This window comes from Panthera tigris, chromosome E1 (genome assembly GCF_018350195.1).
Source record: "Panthera tigris isolate Pti1 chromosome E1, P.tigris_Pti1_mat1.1, whole genome shotgun sequence".
NCBI classification, from domain to species: Eukaryota; Metazoa; Chordata; class Mammalia; order Carnivora; family Felidae; genus Panthera; species Panthera tigris.
In genome coordinates, this window is record NC_056673.1 from 45,939,082 (window position 1) to 45,963,065 (window position 23,984).

The 23,984-nt window shown below is 50.4% G+C and overlaps 2 protein-coding genes across 9 annotated transcripts in view; one reads left to right on the forward strand and one right to left on the reverse strand.

Annotated features, from left to right (window-relative positions):
- On the reverse strand, nucleotides 1-21,654 carry SMARCD2 (SWI/SNF related, matrix associated, actin dependent regulator of chromatin, subfamily d, member 2). Of its 5 annotated transcripts, none has more exons than XM_042966920.1 (16): nucleotides 21,564-21,654; nucleotides 11,283-11,453; nucleotides 5,999-6,144; nucleotides 5,519-5,787; nucleotides 5,069-5,253; nucleotides 4,832-4,874; nucleotides 4,563-4,685; nucleotides 3,387-3,542; nucleotides 2,892-2,987; nucleotides 2,647-2,748; nucleotides 2,343-2,504; nucleotides 2,079-2,176; nucleotides 1,543-1,678; nucleotides 1,234-1,356; nucleotides 1,003-1,104; nucleotides 1-926 (listed from the first exon to the last, which is right to left on the reverse strand). In XM_042966920.1, the coding sequence occupies exons 5-16, from the start codon at nucleotides 5,242-5,244 to the stop codon at nucleotides 873-875; spliced, it is 1,371 nt and encodes a 456-aa protein (XP_042822854.1). In that variant the 5' UTR covers nucleotides 5,245-5,253; nucleotides 5,519-5,787; nucleotides 5,999-6,144; nucleotides 11,283-11,453; nucleotides 21,564-21,654; the 3' UTR covers nucleotides 1-872. The 5 variants fall into 5 exon arrangements, with proteins under 5 accessions (XP_042822854.1, XP_042822856.1, XP_042822855.1 ...); XM_042966922.1 differs by lacking the exon at nucleotides 21,564-21,654 and adding an exon at nucleotides 20,620-20,851; XM_042966921.1 differs by lacking the exon at nucleotides 5,519-5,787.
- LOC102953325 (intercellular adhesion molecule 5) overlaps nucleotides 21,274-23,984 on the forward strand; it is an 11,510-nt gene continuing 8,799 nt past the window's right edge. The window contains exon 1 of one of the 4 annotated variants that reach the window (XM_007088266.3): nucleotides 21,274-21,406. Coding sequence is in view for 1 of the 4 variants with exons in the window: in XM_042966917.1 (XP_042822851.1) it covers nucleotides 22,213-22,236 (24 nt within the window). In the remaining 3 variants the exon portion in view is untranslated. Of the gene's footprint in view, nucleotides 21,407-21,746; nucleotides 21,834-22,197; nucleotides 22,237-23,984 lie in introns of those variants that run through there. The other 3 variants (XM_007088267.3, XM_042966918.1, XM_042966917.1) reach the window with 3 other exon arrangements.

Here is a 23,984-nt window from a genome sequence, read left to right on the forward strand (position 1 = left end):
TATCACCGATAAACAAGGATTTATTTGGAAATTTCCAAACCTGCCAGAAGTGGCACTTGCCAAGCCCTGGGGTCCACCCTCCCTACCGAGTTCCAAAGGGCAACAACGGTTCTCCCCACCTCCCCCTCCACCGCTCGCGCACACCCGTACCTCAGGCCATGCCAGAGAACCGGAGTCCCCTCCAAGGAGGCTGTACCACCCTGGGCCCAAGAGCTGGGGTGGCCGCCCTCTGGCATCCCAGGAGATGATGGCGGCCAGAGCCGCTTGCATAGATTGAGGAAAGAAAAGAAGGAAGGAGGCACCAAACAGGGCTCCCTGAAAACCCCAACTTACCCCTGTACAAAAAAAGTGGCTCCCGCATAGAAAAACCTGCTTCCCAAATAGTGCAAATACCCAAAGGAAAGGAAAAAACCAGCAGCAAGACTGCGCTGGTAGGAATGGCAAAGAACTTTGGTTTAGAAAGGCCAGGAAGAGTGTGAGCTGCGCCCCTCTTCCTCACCCAGCTCCTCGGAGCCAGCACTGATGCTAGCCCCGAGGGGGTCTGTAAACAAGCAAAGCTGGCGGGCCTGGTTCTGAAGTCTCCATTGCAATGTCAAACTACAGCCTCCAGCGGACCTACTTGGGCCTGCCTGCCTGCAGGGAGCAGAGGAGGCATCTGTTCTGAACCCATTTAAAGCCAAAGTGTAAAGTAAATATAAGGCTTCGGGGACCAAGCAACAAGGAATCCTATCACTACATTTACGAAACTACAGCCGGGGAACACAGGGTGACAGCAGACACTCTTCACCCCATCCTTAGTCTATGTGTCTGTGGCCCCAGAGGGCGGTCCCCTTCCAGGTGGAGGTGGGGGGGGGGGGGGGGTCCCTGAGCAGTTAGGTCAGGCGGATTCCCAGCACCTGTTCCAGTTCTTGCCTTCGCTGCTGCACCTGGAGAAAGGAGAGACCGGCGGCTCAGGCCTCTGCCACTTGCCGCCTCAAGAGGGCACACAGGGCAGAGCCTCACCTTGGCAAAGATGTGCCTCCCCACTGCTTCCTGGGCCCAGGGCTGGTGGTAGAAAGCAGCTCGTCTCTCTTCCTCAGGATTCCCAATCACATCAGTGATGATCTGCAGAGAGCCAGGAGGAGAGCTGTATGCAGTGCCATTCCCACCCCTGCGAGCAGAAGTAGTGACGGGGAGGGGGCAAAAGTCCCCCCAGGGCTTAGCATGGGATCAACCTCAGGAGGAGGACCACACCTTCAGATCTCGGCGCTGAGATCGCAGCCACTCCTGGATGAAGTCCTGAGGGTCAGTGCTAAAGCTGAGCATGAAATCCCTCTGGGTCTTCAGCTGGTTGATGGACTCAATGGTCTCATGGATCTGGAGAAAGGAGTGCTTGTGTCAGACTGGTCCCCACTCCTAGCATGTCCTGTTTCCAGGCCTAACCCCAAAGGACTCAGAGCCAGATCCCTTCCCAAGGTGCCACATGTACAGAAATGCCCCCCAACACAGCCTACCCACCCTCATCTTGGGTCCCTGAGGAGGCTGGGAAAGCAGAGGGCCCACCTTGACATCAAGGGAGGCAATCTCCTGTTGATTGGTGGTGGAGGCCAGAAAATTGCTCATCTGGGCCTTGAGTGGGTCGTCTACCTCCACATCAATGTCATAACACGCTGTCTTCTTCTGGTCATTAGGGTCTACGCTGTAGGCAGGACACAGGAGGGGAGGGGTCAGCACACAGCTACGTTCATCCCACCCACCCGGGCCAAACCTGCACATGCTCAGGTAGCAAGAAACCAAACCTGCTGCTTTTCTTTGGTTTTACATCAAGCCAAAAGTAAACGGTTTTTGTTCTTAACGTATAAGGCTTTTTGTTTTTAATGTTTTATTTATTTTTGAGAGCGTGAGAAAGAGCGTGTGAGCAGGGGAGGGGCAGAGAAAGAGAGGGAGACAGGATCCAAAGCAGGCTCTGCACCGCTGTCCGTGAATTCATGAAATCATGACCTACGCCAAAGGCGGACGCTTAACCCACTGAGCCACCCAGGCGCCCCAAGGTAAATGGCTCTTCAAAGAGCCTTCCCATCCCCCCCCCTTCCATTTACCTAATGACATGGTTGATGACAATGGGGTCTGGATGCTGCAGCAATCCAGCCAGCTTCATGGGAATCTCCGAGAAACGAAGTCGGCCGCAACTGAAGATCTAGGGAGAGTACCAAAGGCCTGGTGATGCCTTGGAGGGCACAGAGGGAAATGGGCCATCCCAGGGTCAGTGTGGAGAATGTGGCCAAGAACAAGCCCCGCAGGGAGGTGAAGCAGTGGGCAGGGCAAGGGCCACGAGACAAGGGGAGGGTTGGCCGCCAGCTCACCTGGCGGAAGTAACGGTTGCAATTGATGTACTCCCGCTCGTGCCCGTCCTGCAGCTGGTTGTGTTTGATATAAAGCCACAGGGCCTGCATGATGGCCGCCCTGGTCTGTGTGTGCACCCCTAGCAGCCTTGCCAGTCGGGGGTCCAACTTGTACTGGGGAGGCTGGAGATAGACAGAGGGGAGTCAGGGGGGTGTGGTCTTGTGAGAAACCAAAGTGGAAGGATCGGGCAGGACAGAAAGGGTTTACCACAGGAACCAGCTCTCCTCCCCCAGATGACTCCCTGGGGCCCCAGACATTTGTCACCTGATGATCCAGCATGAGCAGGAGGGTGCACTTGACGTTGAGGTCTCCAGGCCGTTTCACCTGGAAGCCATCAGTCTCCTGGGTGGTGGGCATCCGGTGCCACTGGCAGCGAGGAGGGGAGCAGACCTCATCACCAAGGGAGTGGGGCCGGAGCACACACACCTCGCCCTCTACAGGACCGACGCCACTTCTCTGCCCACCCAGCACGTCAGCCTGTGCTCCCCACGCCCCAGGGCCACTCTTACCTCTACCAGGTGGTTGTCAGGCCCGTACAGTTCCTTGTCCAGCTCAATGACGAGGCTCTTAAAGAATGAAGAAAACTTCCTCTTCTGTTTGCTAGGCTGGGGAACAGTAATGGGTGCGAGTTGGGGGTGCTGCTGACCTCTCAACCTAACCTAGGCTAAGCCCCCAAAAAAGTACTATTTCCACCCTGCATCTCAGGGTAGTGAGACTCTTGGGCCCCGAAGGAAGCAAGGAGACTGGGCAAAATGAGGCGCCGGATGCAGGGAAAGGACTCTGGGTGCACCCTGCTGGCAGCCAACGAGGACTGAATTAGAAAGGGGTTCCCCTTCTTCAAGACACTTCACTGCCACCCGCAGGATAGCTCTTGTAACAACCATCCAAATCTTCAAGCTCTGGCTTGGAGCTGTGACCCAGCAGTGCCCTCTCCCTCAGGCAGGACTTCAGTCTTAAGCCCACACAGGCCACCTCCCCTGCAGACACCACCTCTCCCAACTCACATCATCCAGCAGTTTTCCCTCCACTCGGAGTTCCCAGGAAGCCACCTTGTCCCCTGCTGGGGTTCCCCCGGGGGTCCCTGCGTTTCCTGCATTATCACCTTCTGCTTTGCTGGGACTGAATGTATTAGAAATATAGATCCGCAGCTTTCGTTTTTGCTAAAGAGAGAAAGACAACCAGCTAGAGGTGGGCCAACACGTTGGAGAACAATGCTACCCAATCTTTCTGTCTGAACCCACTCGACATCAATACTGAATGCTGTCTAGGGGCCAGGTACCTTGTTAGGTACCGGAAATCGGGAGTAGGAAATCCCAGTCCCAGACTTCAGAGAACTCACAACTACGGAGGAGAGAGAGGCACTAATGACAACTCCAACACAGTGCAATTGGTGGTGTTGACAGGTGCGCACAGGGTGCTATCGGGCAAGTCGGAAGCTTCTAGCACACATTTTACACGAAACTCAAACACTGGCCCCAAAGTATTCTGGCCTCTGGAAAGCTTTTACCACTCAGGGGATTGTTCTAGATTATTATTTTTAAACCAGGGGAGTGTGTGCATGGAGATAGGAACTACGCTTATCTATCTCTAGTCTTGCCCTGCAAACTCCTGACGATGATCCATAAGGTTTACATCTTAAATGACTCAGGAGGCACATACATATATAAATATCTGAAACAAAACATCATTAAACAATACTTTTACTACTATGGTAAGTATTATACTACTGTGAAGTATTATAATTTCTACTATTTTATATTTTGTTAAAAACAGGCTGGGCCTGGGGCACCTGGGTGGCTCAGATGGTTAAAGTTTCTGACTTCGGCTCAGGTCATGGTCCCATAGTTGACAAGTTCAAGCCCTGGATCAGGCCGTGTGCTCAGACCTCAGGGCCCGGAGCCTGCTTCGGATTCTGTGTCTCTGTCTCTCTCTGCCCCTCCCCCACTCACACTCTGTCCCTCATTTCTCTCAAAAACGAATAAAAACATTAAAAAATTAAAAAAAAACAAACAAACATGCTGGCCCCACCACATTAAATTGAGTTCATGTTCCACTAATGGGCTGCATCCCGCAGTGTGAGAAATCACAGACCCATGCTTGGCAGACCCAGGCCGGAACACAACATCAGGGGGAGGCAGAGAAGTCTGGGAAGGCCCAGGACTGGCCGGGGCTGCACACACCGTCAGAGGCTTTTTGATGGCCTCTTGGATCTCCATCCGCTTTCGGGCAATGGTCTGGTCCAGCTTCCGCTCAAAAGCCAAAAGATCCATATACGCCTGAGACTCTGGGACAAGCTCCCGAATCTAGAAGAAGAGAGGAATTCATTAGTTTGTTTCAGCTGCAGCTCTGGCTCCTTGCTCCGCTATCCCAGAGGTGGGGGAACCTGACTGTACCCGCAGCCTGCCAGCCACTGGGTAAGGCCTCCTAGGCCCCCACCCAACATACTCACTCGCTGAGGTAGAACCTTATCTGCCATCTTCCTCCTCTTTAACCTGGGGAGGACAGAAACCCATTTAAGGGGTCAATGGTCCAAAACACTTCCCCCTCCCTTCCCCCTCCAGTCCCTAGGACCCTCCCCCAGAAGAACCAGGAGTCTCCCTCAGTCATTAGAGCGCTTAGGACAGAAGGAACTGCTGTTACCACCAGAGCTGTGCCGGGCAGAGCAGGAGAAACAAGATGGTCTTACCCCCGGCGCTGGGCCGGCATTGGATGCTGGGCCTGGGGCACCAGCAGGCGTTTTCGGAACGGGTCCATCATGGTGGGTGGCATGCCAGGTCGAAGTGGAGCAGCTGTGCCAAATGGGGAGCCGGCAGGGGGCCCCACCTGCAAGCCAGCCATGGGCATCCGGCTCCCTGGTGACATACCGGGCCGCTGGAAGAAGCAAGCCAATGGGGGTGCATAGGTCAGCGGCAGAGCCCCACGGGGCCTATAGCCCATTCCCTCCATCCCTCTCCTGGGCTGGGTCTGGCCCTGAGCAGCACACCGCAGAGCCCCGCTTGGAGGACCAGGAACAAAGGGGAGCAGGTGCCCAAGAGCAGAAATGTAAACCACACCTGCCCCGCCCCCTTCAACCACCCTGGTGTCAGTGCCAGCAAATGAGGCCTGCCAGAGTCTGGGGTGGGCAGGAGAGTCCTACCTGCGAGGGAAGGGCCCGCAGGAGTGTTTTGGGGCCCACTGCCACCTTCCAGCCTGAGCGCACGACGCCCTGCTCCCTGGAACCAGCCGGCTCTAAGACACTGCCAACACCATCGCGTGATCCCACCAAGCACTCCTATCTACTTCCTTCCCCAGCTGGAGACAGAAGCATGGCCTGGGGGCAGTGTCATAGCCAGGTGGAAGGGTGCAGTGTGATATGAGCAGGCAAGGCCCCAACATCCATCTCCTGGCACCAGCCTAGTGGTGTGACTAAAGGGAGGAAGACAGTCCAATGGGCTGGCGAGCCTATCAGGCAGGGGCACCCTAGGTGAGCAAGCCACAACAGGATGGGCCGGAGCATGTCCCAACCGGTACGGGTGGCCTCGGGCACAGTACAGAGACCATCTGGTCACCATATGGCCCCTATTCACAACCCAGAACTGGACCCTTCTCTCCACCTCCCTACTGCCCTGTTCCCTACCCCTATGCCGAGAGACCCCAAGAGGAAAGCTGTGGCTCCTGTGTGGCCTATCAGAGAGCGGCTGGCACCCGGGCTCTGTCCGCGGTCCGTGCACCACCTGGCGGCTGGGGCTGTTGGGTGCTTAACTCAGCCCTCACGATCCCAAACTGGAGAACGGAGGGAAGATTATGCAAGATCAGTCATAGGGTCACCAGGAGCCCGGGTTACAGAAACGGCTTCTGTAGAAGTCTGCAGAAGGATTTCCCACTGAGGTCCAGCTCCCCAACATTTCTGGGAGTAACCCTGCCCCCCCCCCCCCCCCGCCTCCCCCTCCATAGCTGCTGCCTGCAAGGCCTGTTTGGCAGCTCTGCTTTGCACACACTGTCCCTGGCAGCTTCACAGGGCTGGCCCCAGGGCCCAGATTATGCAACCAGCACAACTACCCCACCAAGCCAGGCTAGGTGGGGACTTGCACCAAATCAGAGAACCTCCTACCCCCAGCCCGGTATCATGGAGATGAGAATTTTCCCCCCGCTTTTTCATCTAGCGCCAAACTCATGTTCTCAGCACAGAGGGTCAGACTCTTGACCAGAGGGAGAGATGAAGAAAAGTGACCCAGAGATGTAGGGAAGGGCAAAGGGGGAGTAGGGTGGGAAAAGCCATCTGGGGGCATGGAGTTGAACGTGGGGGACTCTGGGGCTTCAGGAGGCCTGCCGGGAAGAGATTTGTCCAAGCTGCTGAAAGGCAAGGGACAGCCTGTTTCTCGGCCTTAATGAGCCATGGCCAGAGATTACAGGAAACAAACTCAGTGTGGCCACAGCTGTAAACCCAGGCTCCAGACACGCTAGACATATTTTCCCCACCCTGAACATGAGCCAGAGGGCAAGAACAGCTGGAGCAGTGGGACCTACACAGAGTGAGACAAGGCCCTGAGGTCCCCAAGAAGCCACTCACTAGGACTTTCACAAAACCTCCTCGGCACCACCCATCCCTCCTAGGCACCACCCATCCCTCCTAGGCAGGTGCTCTTGTAGCAGGAAGTCCCCAGTCAAGGCTGCAGGGGCAGGGCCTGGAATAGGCCCCTCCCAGACATCTGCTCCAAACTTCCCAGGCGCAGGGCCCCTAGCTCACCCCAGGCCCCAGGCTTCTCCCAAGAGGGAGAAGAGGCCCAGGGGAAGGTTGCTTAGTCCCAGCTTAGTCTTGCCAAGCTCCACACCTGCTCTTTGAAGCACCAGTAACTCCTCTTCAAAATAAAAACCCCAAGAGTTTTTAAAAAAAAAAAAAAAAAAAAAAAACAAAGCCCAGGTCAGGCCTCTCAGGCTCTATAAGTCCCTCGCCTGCAGTTGAGCGAGGTAGGCCTGGCTCAGTGCCCTGAACCTCGGAAGTGTGCAACAACGTCCTCTCCCTAGCCCAGCAGCAGCCCACGACCTAAGTGTGATTCTACCTCCACCACCCAGGACAGCAGCGGCGCGTGGCTGGGCCTGATGCTGCTGTCTCCAGAGAGCACACACACAGCCCTGCCTCAAAGCCCGTGGCCCTGGCGCTCCTGGTGGCCGGGCCTAGGAGAAGAGAACATACCCCTCCCTAACTAGAAAATATTTTGAACACTGGAGTGAACCCAACAATCTGTGTTCCTTTGGGTTTTGTTCTTCCTTAAGCTCCTCTGTTGAGTACGATCCACAGCTAGAACTCCTTCCACTGTGTGGAGGGAGATGGGTCGTCACTTCCCTTCTTTCATTGGCTCCCCTACTTGCCCAACTTGGGCCCTGAAACCCTTGCTCTTCTAGCTCACCCCATGTGCTCTGATAGGAGGAACCCCTTTGCTCCTGAGATCTCAAGTCCCATCTCCTGAAGTCACACAACTGGACTTGGAAAGAGGCCAAGCAAGATCTTCCTCAAACTTAGCCAGAGTGAACTGGGTCCTCCCTCTCCCCTTCTACCTCTAATGCCCCTCCCCGGAAGAAGAGGAGGTGATGAAAAGCTGGTGGGCTAGAAAGCCTGGGGAAGCAGAGGCTCAGTGCCTTCCCCTTGGTTCCCAACCCTAGCAGCCTGGGACTACCCAGCCAGCCAGCCAGCCAAACCTTGCCACTGGCCCTAGTCCACTCCCTACGTATGGTTGTGGAATTCATTTTCTCAGGGGCATTCCCCAGGCCACAGTGCCCATGGGTTTCCAGCAGAGGAACTGGAGAGGCTCCTATCTGTTCCTTAGATCCTTCTCAGGCCAAAGGCCCACAAGGAGGCTCCAAGGCCAGCCCTCAGCTAGGTAGCCCAGGGGCTGGAATGGAATGACTGACGCAGGGACCCCTCAGCAACACCTTGGAGCCATGAATCCCCAAGTGGGAAAGCAAGATGGGAGTGGTTGGGACCAGGTCTATCTCTGTCAATACCCAGACCCTTTTTCTTTACAGGGAGGAGTGAGAATGAGGAGTTAGAGGGAAAAATCACCCCTCGGTTAAGAATCTCTTTAGAAAGTGAGGGCCCAAGGCTCATGGGTAGGGGAGGAATGCATATCCAATCCATGAGGATCCATTTTTGGAGGCTGTACCTGGAGATAACAGAGTAAGCCCCAGCTTCCTTGGGAGATTAGCAAAGAAGCCAGTGCCAAATGCTGGGGCACACAGGTTGGGTGGAATATGGCCACGTTAGAACTTAAAGTCTAAATAAAAGTGGAGAGGGAGTGGGGAAAAGGACAGGCACAATTCCTAAGCGTTCTGGGGTAACCAGAAACAATGCACTTGGCGGGGACTGATGAGCAGGATCCTCATACTGTATGAGTTTTCCTCATACACTGACCCTAAGGATGACGTCTCTGCTTCTCAATGGCCTTTGAAGCTGCAACCTGAGAAGCTCTCTCTTTGAAGCCAAACTCCAAAGAAGTCAGGACAGAGCTCTTTGAACAACTCTCACAGGCTCCTCCAGCCCCAGACCATCAGGGCTCAGTGGAGCCTCTCTGCTCCTGCAGACTAATCAACTCCTGGACACTATGACACCAGGCAGGAAGCCAAAACGAGAGTCTGCCCAGAATGGGCTGGGTTTTCCGCCTTCCTCAGGCCCCGCCACCACCATCTGTGGTCGAACCCAGAACCATCCCATGCAAGGGCTCCTGGGCCTGACCAGGAGTAGACCCTGCCTGGCATAGATTGGAATCCTCTTCCTCTATCTTCTACCTCCCTTGCCTGGGAAGCCAGGCCCTTCTTCCTCCTCATCAGCAGCTGGGAACCATCTCAGACTCGCTAGAACTCTGCCAGTTCCCAACTAGAAAAAAAAAAACAAAACAGCGCGGACTTGGAGTGGGACCAAGGCCAATGCAGGGTAACCCTGGTTTCTCAGTGAGGGCCCTTTTGCAAAACTTTCTCAGCACTTCCCAGAACCCCCTACCCTAGGATCTACACTAGCATTCTCAACCCAGTCGCCTACAACTCACTAGCTCCAACTCCTCCATCCCTCAGTTACTCAGAATCCCGGTTCCAAGAAAGCCTCCAGGCCCTTCCAACCGCTTCAAACCCTCCACCCCAGAATCGTTCTTACCCTCTCCCCCAACTGCCCCACCACCCGGCCTTGCCCTCCTCCCTGTCCCGTGCACTCCGCACGCTGGGCCCCTGTGCCCTCTGTCCGTCGGCTGCCCCGGGGCCCTCACTCGAGGCCCCAGTCGCTCCATGCCCCGGGCGTGCTCGCGGCGCCGCCTGCCCATCCGCGCTCCTCACCTGGTACTGCGCCGCGGGGCCCGCGGGGCCCATGGGGCGGAAGGCGGCGGCCCCGGGACCCCCCACACCTCCAGCCGGTCCTGGCCCCCTGAGCGCCGGTCCGGGCAGCATGCCGGGTCCCGCTGGCGGAGGCGGCGCCCCCAGGGCCGCGGCAACTGCGCCGCCGCCAGGACTCAGCGGAGGCAGCGGGAACCCGCCCGCGACACGGCCCGACATCGCTCCGTCCCGTCCGGCGGTGTCGCGATCCGGGCTCCGGGCTCCGTGTCGAGTCCGCTCCGCGATCCGTGATCCGGGACTTTCCGATCTAAATTCCGGGTTCTGGGGTTTGTTGATCCGGGTTCCGGGATTTCCTAGTCCAAGACCTCGAGTTCCCCACAGACCCGGTTTGGGGCAGGGCCGATCCTGATTCCGGTCCTGCCCGGGGAATTCCGGATCCGGGATCTGCTGCAGGCCCGCCTGCCGCCCGCGGCCTCCGGAGGTTTGGCCGACAGAGTCCAGTTACCCAGAGGCGGTAACTAACTCCCTGCCCCGCCCAAACAACCCCAGCGCTAGGCCCCACCTATACCCAGCGGCCCAATGCCAGGGTGCCTCCTCAAATCCCGCCCATCGCGAGACCCGCCCCTGACGGGCACCGCCCCTAACCGTCAGCCCCAGGGCCACGCCCACACCCCTTGGACCAGCCCTTGGCCGGAGAGGCGGGGGCGAAAAGCTGCGCAGGAAGCGCTGTGCAAGGCGCGGGGTCAGAGGTCGAAGGTCACTTAGGGCTTCAACAGAGAATGGGTAGTTGCTGAGAGCTCCCAGGTGTAGCCGACTCCCCGAGATACCTAGTTACACTCTCTGAAAATAGTTTTCTCGAGTCGCCTTCCTACATTTTCAACATTAAAGACAACACAGAGCTGTTCTCTGGGGCAGAAGAGCCTCCAACTAGACTTTGTTTAAAAGCCCATCCTGGTGGCTCAGAGCTGCCAAGGGATGTCAGCTGCCCCAGACCCGATCCAGCTGTGTGAAGGGTTGACTTGGCCAAGATCCGAGTTCTTTTTGCATATTTTTAACGTGCTCTGCCTCACTTTAAGGAAGCCTAGTACTTTACTCCACAGGAAATGTTTCTAGTGGGTGGAAATTTGCATTATGACAAACCTCCCTGTAGTTAAATAAGGTTTTTTTCTCCAGGATTTATAGTACTTAATTGAAAAAAATGCAATACCTTTTCAGAAGCCACTGTCCTGTATCATAAAGTATTCAAAATAAAGTGCTTCAGCTGTGTCAGAGAGCCTACCTTCTGGTCGTCTGGGATTTTCTCCCCATGATCTAGACCAGTGCTTCTTAAACTTCAATGAGCAAAAGAAACATTTGGGGCTCTTGTTCAAAATGCAGATTATGATTCAGTAGGTTTGGGGTCTGAGACAGGGCTTAAGCTTCAGCATTTCTAACAAGCTCCAAAAGCAATGCTGTTGCTACTCAGACAACAGTTTTGAGCAGCCAAGACAGATTTTCAGTATATAAATTCTCTGTTTTCACCCCTAACAAAGTCTTGCACCATAGCACCCAGAGCCTCTTCATAGTACAGTTCTCCACCCTTTTTAGAAATCAGTTCTGCTCACCTGTACTTGCTGGTATCTTTCCTCCAGTGATGAACCCTACTTTGCTGTTGCTTTCCTGCCTCTGGGTCTTCTCAGAGATCATGCTCCTCCTTCCACCTTTGCATTAACTGCCAGTCTCAGAACAGGCCACTGAAATTGTTACAGTCATTGAATCAGGGCCCCTCTCCACCCCTGTAAAGTGAGGAAAGAATTCATGATAATGTAATTAGTACCCATTTCAAGACTTTCAAGCTTGTTCCAAGGAGTTTGAGGGAGCAGTAGGGGCAAATCCCCTGGGGAGCTATTCCAAACTATCCCTTCTAGCCACCCCCACTAAACAACACACGTACACAATCCAATGGCTTCCAGTATTATATTTTAAGAATAAGGTTCCCAGGAGTGACTGGGTGGCTCAGTCGGTTAAGCAACAGACTTCAGCTTAGGCATTGTCTCTTGGCTCAAGAGTTCGAGCCCTGCATCAGGCTCTGCATTAAGGGTGTGGAGCCTGCTTAGAATTCTCTCTCTCTCTCTCTCTCTCTCTCTCTCCCCGTCCCCCCCCCGCCCTCTCTCTGCCCCTTTCCCATGCGCACTTGCATGCTCTCTCTCTCAAAATAAACTTAAAAAATAAGCCTCCCAGTATTATACACTTGAAACTAATAGAACACTGTATGTTAATTATACTGGAATTTTAATTTACAGAAAAATAATAGAATAAGCCTGCCAAGTAATTCTGATACAACCTGCCTTGTAGAGAACCTTTACACTAGAAAACAGACAAGCTAATAAGTGCATTTAAAAAAGAGATAAGGGGCAGCTGCCTGGCTTAGTCAGTAGAGCATGCGACTCTTGATCTTGGGTCATGAGTTTGAGCCCTGTACTGGGTGTAAAGATAACTTAAAAAATAAAATCGGAGAGTAGAGCACCTCGGTGGCTCAGTGGGTTGAGCATCCAACTCTTGATTTTGGCTCAGGTCATGATCCAGGGTCATGGGATCCTTACTGAGCATGGAGCCTGCTTGGGATAGTCAGTGTCTCTCTCTCTCTCTCTCTCTCTCTCTCTCTCTCTCTCTCTCTCTCTCTCTCTCTCTCAAAAAAAATCTTTTAATGGGGGCACCTGGGTGGCTCAGTCGGTTAAGCATCCAACTTCAGCTCAGGTCATGATCCCATGGTTTGTGAGTTCCAGCCCCACGTCAGGCTCTGTGCTGACAGCTCAGAGCCTAGAGCCTACTTCGGATCCTGTCTCTCCCTCTCTCTCTCTGCCCCTCCCCCGTTCTCTTCCTCCCTCCCTCTCTCTCTCAAAAATAAACATTAAAAATTAAAAAAAAAATCTTTTAATGTTTTTATTTATTTTTGAGAGAGAGGAGAGCATGAGTGGGGCAGGGGCAGAGAGACAGGGGGTCAGAGGATCAGAAGCAGGCTCTGCGCTGTCAGCAGAGACCCCAATGCAGGGCTCAAACTCACCAACCGTGAGATCATGACCTGAGCTGAAGTCAGACACTTAACCGACTGAGCCACCCAGGTATCCCTCTCTCCCTAAAAATTTTAGGAAGAAAAAAATTAAATCTTGGGGCACCTGGGTGGCTCAGGCGATTAAGCATCCAACTCTTGATTTCGGTGCAGGTCATGATCTCATGGTTTGTGGGGTGGAACCCTGTGTTGGGCTCTGCACTGACAGCACAGAGCCTGCTTGGGATTCTCTCTCTTCCCCCTGCTCTCTCTGCCCCTCCCTCCCTCTCTCTCTGTCTCTCTCTGTCTCTCTCTCAAATAAATAAAAATAACTAAAAATAAAATCTTAATAAAAATTTTTTTTAATTTAAAAAAGATAGAACAGTTAAATGTAATTCAGGTCCTCATTTTCTCCTTGATTAAAACCCTCCCCAGCTTCCCATTGCTCTTAGGTTGAATATCATACTCCCTCCTCATGACATGTAAGATTCTGCAAGGCCTGGCTCCTGCTTACCTCCTTGGGCTCATTTTAAACCATTGCCTTTGGTTCTCTAAGAGTGAGTCCAGAGGTTCTCCTGGCAATTTCTCAAACTGCTAAGCCCCTTCCAACCTCAGAGCCTCTCTACTTCCAGCCCTTTGTTATCTTTTCCATTCTCTCCCCTTACTTTATTTCTCACCAAGCAATTATCACAATATGTAATTGCTTGCCTAGGTGTGAACTGGCTTACTGTCTGATCTGGCTCCTTCGCTAAAATACAAATTCTTTGAAGGTGGGAATTCTTTCTCTTTTTTCTTTGTTATTGAGATTCACATAATGTAAAATTAACCATTTGAAAGCAAACAATTCATTGGCGTTTAGTACATTCACAGTGTTGTACAACCACCACCTCTATCTAGTTCTAAACATTTTTATCCAAAAGAAAATTCCATACCCATTAAGCAGTTGTTTATTCTCTTCTCCTATCCCCTGGTACACACCAATCTGCATTGTCTCTATGGATTTACCTGTTCTGATTATTTCATATAAATGGAATTACATAACATGTGACTTTTGTGTCTGGCTTTTTTAATTTGGCATAATGTCTTCAAGGTTTATGCATGTGGTAGTATGTGCCAGCCCTTCATTTCTTTTTATGGCTGAATAATATTCCGTTGTATGTATATGCCGTCATTTGCTTACCCATTTATCTATTGATAGACATTTGGGTTGTTTCCATCTCTCAGTTATCATAAGTAATGCTGCTGGGAATGTGCATGTACACGTATTTAAGTACCTGTTTTCAATAATTTGGGGTATATATTGTGTTACTTTTAACCACTGTCATAACCTAACCAATACATGTGTTTAAACAAGTGAATGATCTTTAAGTGTAGTGACAGAGAATGATAAACAATACCAACAATGAGTTAATTGCTATGATAAAACATCCTCAAGGTGTTAGGGGGAAAATAGGATATCTAAGTTATGGTAAGGATAAAGAAGATTTCCTATTCATTAAGCAGAGAATAGCTGACACTTATTAAGTACCACACGTATTACTTCTTTTATTTAAAAAAAAATTTTTTTAACGTTTATTTATTTTTGAGACAGAGAGAGACAGAGCATGAACAGGGGAGGGGCAGAGAGAGAGGGAGACACAGAATCTGAAGCAGGCTCCAGGCTCTGAGCTGGCAGCACAGAGCCCGATGTGGGGCTCGAACTCACGGACCGTGAGATCATGACCTGAGCCGAAGTCGGACGCTTAACCGACCGAGACACCCAGGCGCCCCCGTATTACTTCTTTTAACATTCACTATGCATATGAGGTACTCATTTTACCTCTATTTTAGAAATCAAGGCAGAAAGATTCAGTTACTTCCCCTACTCTCACTGTGATGGTTTTAGGATTCAAACCTGGTTCTGAGCTGGCTCTGGAATCCAAAATCCAGGCACTTAACACTATATATGACTTCTTGTTCATAGCTGTTATTTCTCTGTTATTACCTCTGGTCTGTTATTACATGCAAAGAAAGTTTTCAAACTGAAAAGCCAGTGCTATGGGGACTCAAAGAAAAGAGGCTAATTGGTAGGACCTGATTAATTAGAAGCATTTTGATTTGACGGAGATACTACTGATGGTCACCCAATAGGCAAACGGGATTTGATACATCACTAGGGGCAATTCAAGACCTTGTGAAAGCACTAGGTTAATGCTCAAGAATCAAAAGACATGGGGGGAGGGGCGCCTGGGTGGCGCAGTCGGTTAAGCGTCCGACTTCAGCCAGGTCACGATCTCGCGGTCCGTGAGTTCGAGCCCCGCGTCAGGCTCTGGGCTGATGGCTCGGAGCCTGGAGCCTGTTTCCGATTCTGTGTCTCCCTCTCTCTCTGACCCTCCCCCGTTCATGCTCTGTCTCTCTCTGTCCCAAAAATAAAATAAAAAAATAAAAAAAGAAAAAAAATAAAAAAAGAAAAGACATGGGGGGAGGGGAGACCATTCCCACACCACCCTCATAGGACCTAATGGCGTAGCCAGTTGCAGCACTTGCGGTCCTGGAGGCAGCATTCCCCTGCCTTTATTCCCTTCACGTGGAATGCCTTTTTTCTCTTCCTCTCTTCTTCCCTCGATCCTTACTCTGCTCACTGACCACTTTTCGGAATTTCATTCTGAAACATTCTGTGGTTTCAGAAGAGGTACTTTCCTATAACCTCTGACCCTATTGCATCTACAGGCACTCAAAGACTTAATGGAACTAAAGTATTTAATTTATTAAAGTATTTTAAAAGTATTTAATAAACCCAAACCAGAGGGACAATTCCCAGTGGGTCTAGGCTTCCTGACCCAGCTGTTTGGTGGACAAAGTAGCTGCCAAAGAGTTCATAGGAGAAAGGCCCTTGGAGCGAGATGGCCCAGTACTTGTGCTACAGCAGGCCAGCAAAAGATCACTCCTTGGTTGGATGGCCCACAGGAGGTTAGAATTTCAGAAAAAGTATGGGTAGACAGGTCATGGCGGGAAACACTTAGCACAATGGCAGCACTACTGGGAATGTACCAGGAGCCTGGCCGAGGTGGAATCCCATGCGGCTGACACATCCATTTTCCATTTGTGGTGGTGAGGCAGGCCTGGGGCACCGCACAGTCAGAGCAGCAGAAGCGCTGGATGGCAAAGCAGCTGATGCCGTGTTCACCATCTAAGAAACACTCAGTGAGCAGCTTCTATGTGCCAGTCACTGACATCTTCTAGTAAAGAAGGTAAATGCATAAACAGATCATTTCTCCACATGACAATTGCGAACATAAAGGTATTCATAAGGTACCACGGGGAAACCTTTAATGAAGAAAATGGATTAGTGAAGTCTTCTTGGAGGATGTTATGTAAAAAAGGCTATGAATGAGTTAGGCAAAGATAATGGAAGAAGGCTAAAAGGCACGAAGAGAATCCGATTTTGCCGGATCATCAAGTGTACAAAAGTTCCTCCTCTATGTACACAATGAAGTCACAGATACATATTTTCATAGTTCACACAGCCTAGCAGGTAAAACTCAAGAATAGTGTCTTCCAATAGTGGGAGTATATACCAGGATTCAAGAAGTGAGTTTCAGGTCTACAGCCCAGGTGACACTCTGGAAATCTCTGGAGCTAAGGCCTGGGGCATGATTCTACCATTTGTTCTCTCCCCATTCAAGGTAGACGTTTATGGTGCATTGAGAGACCTGGGTGGCACTGTAGTCTGAGTCCTCTTCCTGGTCACTTCCCAGACCCCCTCAGAGGCGACCTCCTGGCTCTTGAGTTTGGACCCAGAACTACTGGTATGACTGAAAAACAGACCAGTAAGACAGAGGGAAGATAAGGCAAAGGTCTCCCCTGGGATCTCTGACTTCTCCCTCCCCTCTGGTCCTCTGCAGTTCGATCCTTAGCTCTTTTCTTTATACATGACTTACCCAGACATACTTATCTATTCACATCCCATCAATTACTGCCTACTTTCTGATAAGCCTAAATATCTAACTCCAATCACCACTCCTCTCCTGAGATTCAGATCCGTATTTCCAATTCACTGCTAGACGCTCCATAGGTCATGTAAACCCATCTGTCCAAAATCAAGGTCTCATTGTCCTCCCTCCCAGTCTCCTCTCCTGTATCTATCCTGATACAGAGCATGAGGACATGACAAAGGGCCTTGATGAGACATTCAAACTGGTCTTGTAGGCAGATGAAAGCCAAAGATGGGGTGACCCAACCAGATGCCCAGGACACGTGTAATCAAAAGCAAAGAGGTGAGGGGCGCCTGGGTGGCTCAGTCAGTTAAGCGTTTGACTTCAGCTCAGGTCATGATCTCACAGCTTGTAGGTTCGACCCCCATGTCGGGCTCTGTGCTGACAGCTCGGAGTCTGGAGCCTGCTTTGGATTCTGTGTGTGTGTGTCTCTTTCTCTCCCCTTCCCCCACTCACACTCTCTCTCTCTCTTTCAAAAAATAAAATAAAAAACATTAAAAAATTTTAAAAAATAAAATAAAATAAAAAGCAAAGAGGTGAATAGAGAAAGTCTTAAGGACCTTCACTGTGCTCTCTTGAAGTCATCTTTCACTCCTCCCTTTCTTGCTCCCCTTTCTTGCTCAGTCATCAAGTTCTGTTGATTTTCCCTCCTAAATCTTTTTTGGATCTATCCTACCCACCTAGGTCAGGTCCTCAGCATCTCTTCCATAACCCATCTAATTAGTTTCTCTGCTAAAAGGCCATCCTACCCTATCTCTCCTGGCAATTTTATCCCAAGGCAGCAAATACGATCACATTTCTCCATTTTCCCATATTTGTGTGCCCTCCATTACATTCAGCAGTAGGCTTTAAACCCACTGGGGTCCTTCGGGTTTCTTAGAGCTGTTGTGGCGACCTGAGAGTGAGAGGGAGGGCAGCACTGGGAGATCCTCTCTTGTGTCACCCCCACCTCTCCTCCCTGCTTCAACAAAGAGTTCAGCTTTTACTGTTTTATATATTGAGTGACCTTGCAAGATTCTTTGGCAGAAAGGTTTCCACAGCTCTAAAATGTTTAAAAGGCAAGGGCTTGGGGCGCCTGGGTGGCTCAGTCGGTTGAGCGTCCAACTTCGGCTCAGGTCATGATCTCACGGTCTGTGGGTTCAAGCCCCGCGTCGGGCTTTGTGCTGAGGCTCAGAGCCTGTGCTCAGAGCCTGGAGCCTGCTTCGGATTCTGTGTCTCCCTCTCTCTCTGACCCTCCCCTGTTCATGTTCTGTCTCTGTCTCAAAAATAAATATTAAAAAAATTTTTTTTTAAAGGCAAGGGCTTGCAGAAGAGTCTGTATCTAAACTTTTCAGCATGGGATAATTGGCTCTTACTCTGTCCTCCTCTTACCTCTATAGCTTTATTTTCCACCAACATCCCAACTGAACTTAACCTTCCCTGAACACACCAAGCTCTTTCACACTGATTCTTGTGCCTATGACGTCACTAGAATGTAAGCTCCTCCAAGGCTGGGGCTTTGTTTCCTGCTGTGTCCCCACTACCTAGAACAATACCTGGAACAAAGTTAAATACTCAATTCACATTGGTTAAATGAATAAGTGTTCCTCCCCAGTTCTCTGCTATGCAAGTGTCTGTTTATTCTTCAAAGCCAACTCAAATGTCACTGCCTCTGGAATTTCCATGACTTTCTATCCCCACCTTCTAACTGCCATCATCAATTAGTTGTTTTCTGTTTTCCTTAATACTCAGCCAAAATTTCTGTAAGAGTACTCATCGTATTGTGCTGTGGCTTTTGTTTAGGGTTCTGCCTCCATCCACACACCCCTCCAGTGTGAACTCTAAGAGGACAAGGACAATGCAGAAACAATGCCTGCTCAGGAAATAGCTCTGATAAAAGTTACCTCCGCTTCCCCACCCCAGAACTCTGTTCCAAGTCAGTCCTGATCAGGAGTTACCCCATCAGGGCAGAAGGTTAAAACGAGCTTAGATCTTAACAGTTAACTTTGGTTCCCAAATCTTTCTCAAGCTTTATGCTCTTGCTTTCTTAGACTTTACTGATTAGTGACCTTCCACCTGGATTCTTGGATTTTTCTTTGTTTACTCTTAGCTCAGATCTTATCCTCACCTTGACTCTGATGGGCTGGTCAAGGTTGATTCACTTAGTACTAACTACTGATTTTAACCCTTAATTTATCTGCTCTTCTAATTCTGGTTAAGACTGTACTGATCCTAGGGCGCCTGGGTGGCTCAGTCGGTTGAGCATCCGACTTCGGTTCAGGTCACGGTTCAGGTCACGATATCGCAGTTGACGAGTTTGAGCCCCGTGTTGGGCTCCGTGCTGACGGCTCAGAGCCTGGAGCCTGCTTCGAATTCTGTGTCTCCCTCTCTCTCTGCCCCTCCCCCGCTCATGCTCTGTCTCTGTCTCAAAAATAAATAAACATTAAAAAAAAAAAAAGACTGTACTGATCCCACCTAACCGTTTAGCTTCTATAAACAAGGTGCCTCTGAGTTGGGCATTGACAGCCCCAGGAGTAAAAAACAGGTAAGGGAGAAAAAGAGTCTTGAGGGATCAGGGAAGTAGCAGATCTGGGGAGCCCAGAAACCAAGTAAAGCAGTCAAAAGGGAGGTGCCACTTCAGAAGACGACGCCCCTCTAGCTGCAGTTTCTCTTGCTTTTGTCAGGTTCAAACTCACTACTACTATAACCCGTTCCCACAGTCATAACTTTGACCCAGGCCAAAGCAATTATCTATTTGAAGGAACAACTTCTCAACTTCCCTAGGAAAGTACCATCCACATAAAGAAATGGGTCAACTGGAGCAAGCCCATTTGCCAAGATTCAATTCACTGGCCAATTTATGAAATTACCGTAAATTTTTAAAAACCATTTTTATATGATACAGCTATTTTTATTAGATGGGATTATATTAGCAGCCTTTACAATATTAAAATTTAAGATTTCCACTGAAGAAATCAAAGTTAAGGTTGATACACCATTCAGGAATTGGGAAAAGGACATTAAAAATACAAGCATATGACAAAATAGAAAACGACGTTCAAAGGCACCTCCTAAAAACAAGCAGCTGAAAAAATCCCACTAAGCATAAGCACAGAGATTTTGGTTTCTAGCAAGCGGTAATTATGATGTTGATTTGGTATCACTATGCAGAAATATTTAACATAAGTGAGCAAAACCATTCAAAGCCATAAAAGAGAAATGCGGGTAGCCTGAAGAGGTTACTCTGATAGGTCCTATAAACTAGCCTCAAATAAAGCCTGGCAGTTTTAGTGGGGAGTCGTCAGGAAAGGCCTTTCCTGTGATCACAAAAGGAAGACAGACTATCATTTATCAAACACCGATGTAGTGTCAAAAACAATGGCAGGCACTTTCAAATACATAAACTAAATGTCATTCCTTTTAACAGAAGAACTAGAAGTTATGTAACTTTCCCATAGTGTCAAAGTTAGTTAAGACATCGTAGAGGAATTCATAGACCAGTTGGTCTGGCCCCAAAGCCTCTATTCCAGGTGACATTCTCCCCCAAAATGTCAGTATGGAAGACGACAAAGCATTAGTACAACTAGGGTACAAGAAAGGCAGCTGCCCTTCTTGGACAAGAAGTCCCTCACTCATAATCTAAAAGAAATAAACCCTCTTCCACAAAAGAGGTAATAGTAGCGCCTCCTCAAAGGAGTTACAGTAAATGAGATAGGGAATGCACGTAATTGGTCCCCTGAAAACTCCCAAATCCTCAAATTTCACTGCACCAAGGAGCTCAGCCCATGGCTCACGGTCAGCCAAGGACTGTGGGAGACAAGGACACAACAGGATGCCCATGAGAATGGCCCGACCTGGGCGCCGGAAAAGCGTTCTGAGAAACGACCCTCCGAAGATGTTTGCCACGAAAGCGGTGGAAAGGGGTCCGGGGTGGAGAGACACAACGGAGGATTTACTCACCCCCATTTTTATGGCTATTGATAGCTGCTGGGCGGGGGAGCAAGAGCGCAGGCACGTTTGGTAGGAAGTGAGGAAGGGAATGCTCGTTTACTCAAGCGTGTTACTTGTATGTGGAGAAACGGGGGTGTACAAAAAAGTCTTTTTGATACTGGCAAAAAGTCCCGTGGAACCAATTTGCCAGGCCACCCAGGAAGAGCCGAGAGCGACGCCAGCTAGATTTTTGAGCAACTGAGAAACCGACACGCAACGCCAACCTGCGCGGCCCAACACGGGAACGCAGCTGCGCGCGCAGCCAGCTTCCGCGCGCGACTTCGCACAGGCTCAGGCCGCGTCACGCAACGAATAGGCACAGGGGTGGACAACCCTTTGTTTTTCTAACAGAGCCATTATTTCCTACAACAACCCTTACTCTTTTGTGTTCACTTTGTTTTGCTTAGTACCTATTATCTTGAATCAAACATGAGCTCTCTACCAAGCGAGACACAGGCTTCTCTACCTTCATTTTCCCTTGCAACCCCCTCCTGTGAGTTCAGCTTCCTGGTCCGCCCCATTGGCCTCGGCCAACCCTTGCTAAGCTTCTGGGTAAACGTCACGAGTTTCTGGGCAGATCAGGAAATCCTCCGGCCAGAAGCTCGCGCGTGCGCCCCCGCCTGGCGCTGCCTACCAAACGGTCTGAGCGCGTGGCAAGTTTCTGAGAACAGCGCGGGCGAGGCAGCGGAGCGGTCTAGCTATCCTAGGAGTGACAGGAGCGGCGAGCGGCGAGGAGCGGCCCTCCGTGAGGATTTAGGTCTTGCTTTGTGTGCTTAGGTTCATGCCGGTGTCTCCTCCTGGCTTTTTCCGTCAGGTCTGCAGAGGCCTGACCTCGTGTGACGGGCGTCGCCTTGTCACGCGGCAGTGGGCCGGAAACCCAGAGGGGCACTCGCTGGAGTGGTTTTTCCACATACCTTTCACGTTTTAAATACCATCCGCCTCTGAAGCCCTTCCCGGCCTGTGGGGCCGAGAGCGTGAGAGCCACACTGTGTGCAGGCCAGACGGGAGACTCCTTCCGAGCGGGAACGGGCGTTGCGCTCCGCGTCCGAGCGCCGGGCTCGGTCCTGCCCTCGAGTCTTTGTAGCTGTTGTGTCGGGTCGAGGTGTGGATGCCCTGCCCTCCCGGGGCTGACAGTCCGGCAGGGGAGGTAGACCCGCCGGCCTGACAAGCGAGGTGTCAGGGAGGTGCGCGTCCCGAAAGCAGTAGCGTGGGGCTGGCGGGCAGCGGCCTGGGCACTATGGGGGGAGGTGTGACACGGGGGTGCTCGTGCTGAGCCCTGATCACGAACGTACGCTCACCTGGGGGGAGTGTTCCGCGAGGAGGAAGCGAATTCCAGGGAATTCGAAGGAGAAGACCATGCAGAGGGTGGGATGTATGAGAAATTGCAGGGCACCCTGGGAGCGCCCCAGATTTGGACCGGAAGGCCAGGTGCGCTCCTCAGCCAAAGCCATCCCAAGGGCATGTCGGCGTGTGCCGTCCTCCGCTCACCTGCCTACGCCCTCCCTGCAACCCTTCAGTGGCTGGATTAGAGGCCTAGGATTTCAGACACTTTAAACCTTTCATATGGCATATACTACTACAGAGCAAGTAAGCCAAAGGAGTTAAAAAGATTTAAAAATTCATTTCCTCTTAGGGATGCTGCTTGCTTTCTAAGAAAATGAACGAATAAGGGGCACCTGGGTGGTTCAGTCGGTTGAGCGTCAGACTTCAACTCAGGTCATGATCTCCTAGTTTGTGAGTTCGAGCCCCGCGTCAGGCTGTGTGCTGACAGCTCAGACCTTGGAGCCTCCTTCACATTCTGTGTCTCCCCGTCTCTCGACCCCTCCCCTACTCATGCTCTGGCTCTCTCTGTCTCTCAATCATAATTAAACGTTAAAAAAATTAAAAGAAAATGAATGAATAAAAAAACGTCACGTTTCAGTACCTGATCGTAACATGCTACGTGAAAACAAGGATGAACTTTTTTTTTTTTAACGTTTATTTTTGAGAGAGAGACAGAGCACAAGCAGGAGAGGTTCAGAGACAGGGAGACACAGAATTCAAGGCAGGCTCCAGGCTCTGAGCTGTCAGCACAGAGCCTGACATGGGGCTCAAACTCATCAGCTGTGAGATCATGACCTGAGCAGAAGTCCCACACTTAATCGACTGAGCAACACAGGCTCCCCCAAGGATGAACTCTTAACAGCTGTGAGGATAGTTGGGCGGGGAGAGGGCACTTGGAACAACATAGAACAAAGTATTGTCAGTATCCCAGAATGAAAACAACAAGAATCAGCACGACCCCGCCCCCTCTCCATTTTCTTATATCTATGTGGCATGTACTAGTGGCAACCACAAGGGAAAACCACCCAGGTTGGCTTATAGAGATCAAAGATGGGAAATCTTTTTTAGCCAAGGCTCTAGGAGAATATAATCTGTAAGATTAATTCACGGCAAGATTAGGTTTGCAGAGAAAGGTACCATCAGCAAGCTAAGGAGAGATGAATGAAACAGGAGCTCTTGGATTAACCACTATGCAGGATTGTTTGTGGCACAGTGGCCCCATCGAAGCACAGATAATCTAGGGTCACTGAATATAAAGAAGCAGTGAAGTAGTAAGAATTGCCCAGCAGTAAAGATGCCTGGGTTTGAATGCTGGCTGCACCTCTTAATTAGTTGTGTGATTTGGGGTAAGTTACTTTACCTCTTCCAGTCTCCATCTCCTCATCTGTAAAAGTGGCAATTATCATAAGATTGCTATAAATTAACCAAAGTAAGCCAGTCAGTGTAGTGCCTGGAACATAGTACTGTATATGGTTACTAAATGTTAGAAGCTATTAGACAAGATGTGGTGGAGAAAAGAGTCAATGAAGTGAGATACAGATCCGTAGTAAGTGCCTAGCTTGGAATGGGTGTTAGGAAGAGAGCACTTTACCTCAACGAATTCAACAGTAATTGGGATTCTACAGTGTCCAATGTGACTGATATTTTTAAAAAATTATATAGCTAAATGAATGTTATGCATGCCCTTCAAACAGTGGGGATGCCATTTTCCTCTATCCTCCCCTTGATGCTTTTAAAATAAAAGTAGACACGAATAATTGATATATTCTAAATATTATGCAAGATGTGAAAAAATATGTAGAACACTGCTATTTTATTAATCTGTAACACACCCTTTTAAGTAAAACAAGTATGTTTACTATGCAAACATAACCTCTAACCCCCATTTTCAACCAGACAGAGATCCCCCTGAATATCCTCTATATAAAAATTCTGCAGTCACTAATGCCTTCAGGCCCCCTTGGATCTCCCTTAGATTACCGCAGTCACCTTCTACCAGATCTCGTGGCCAT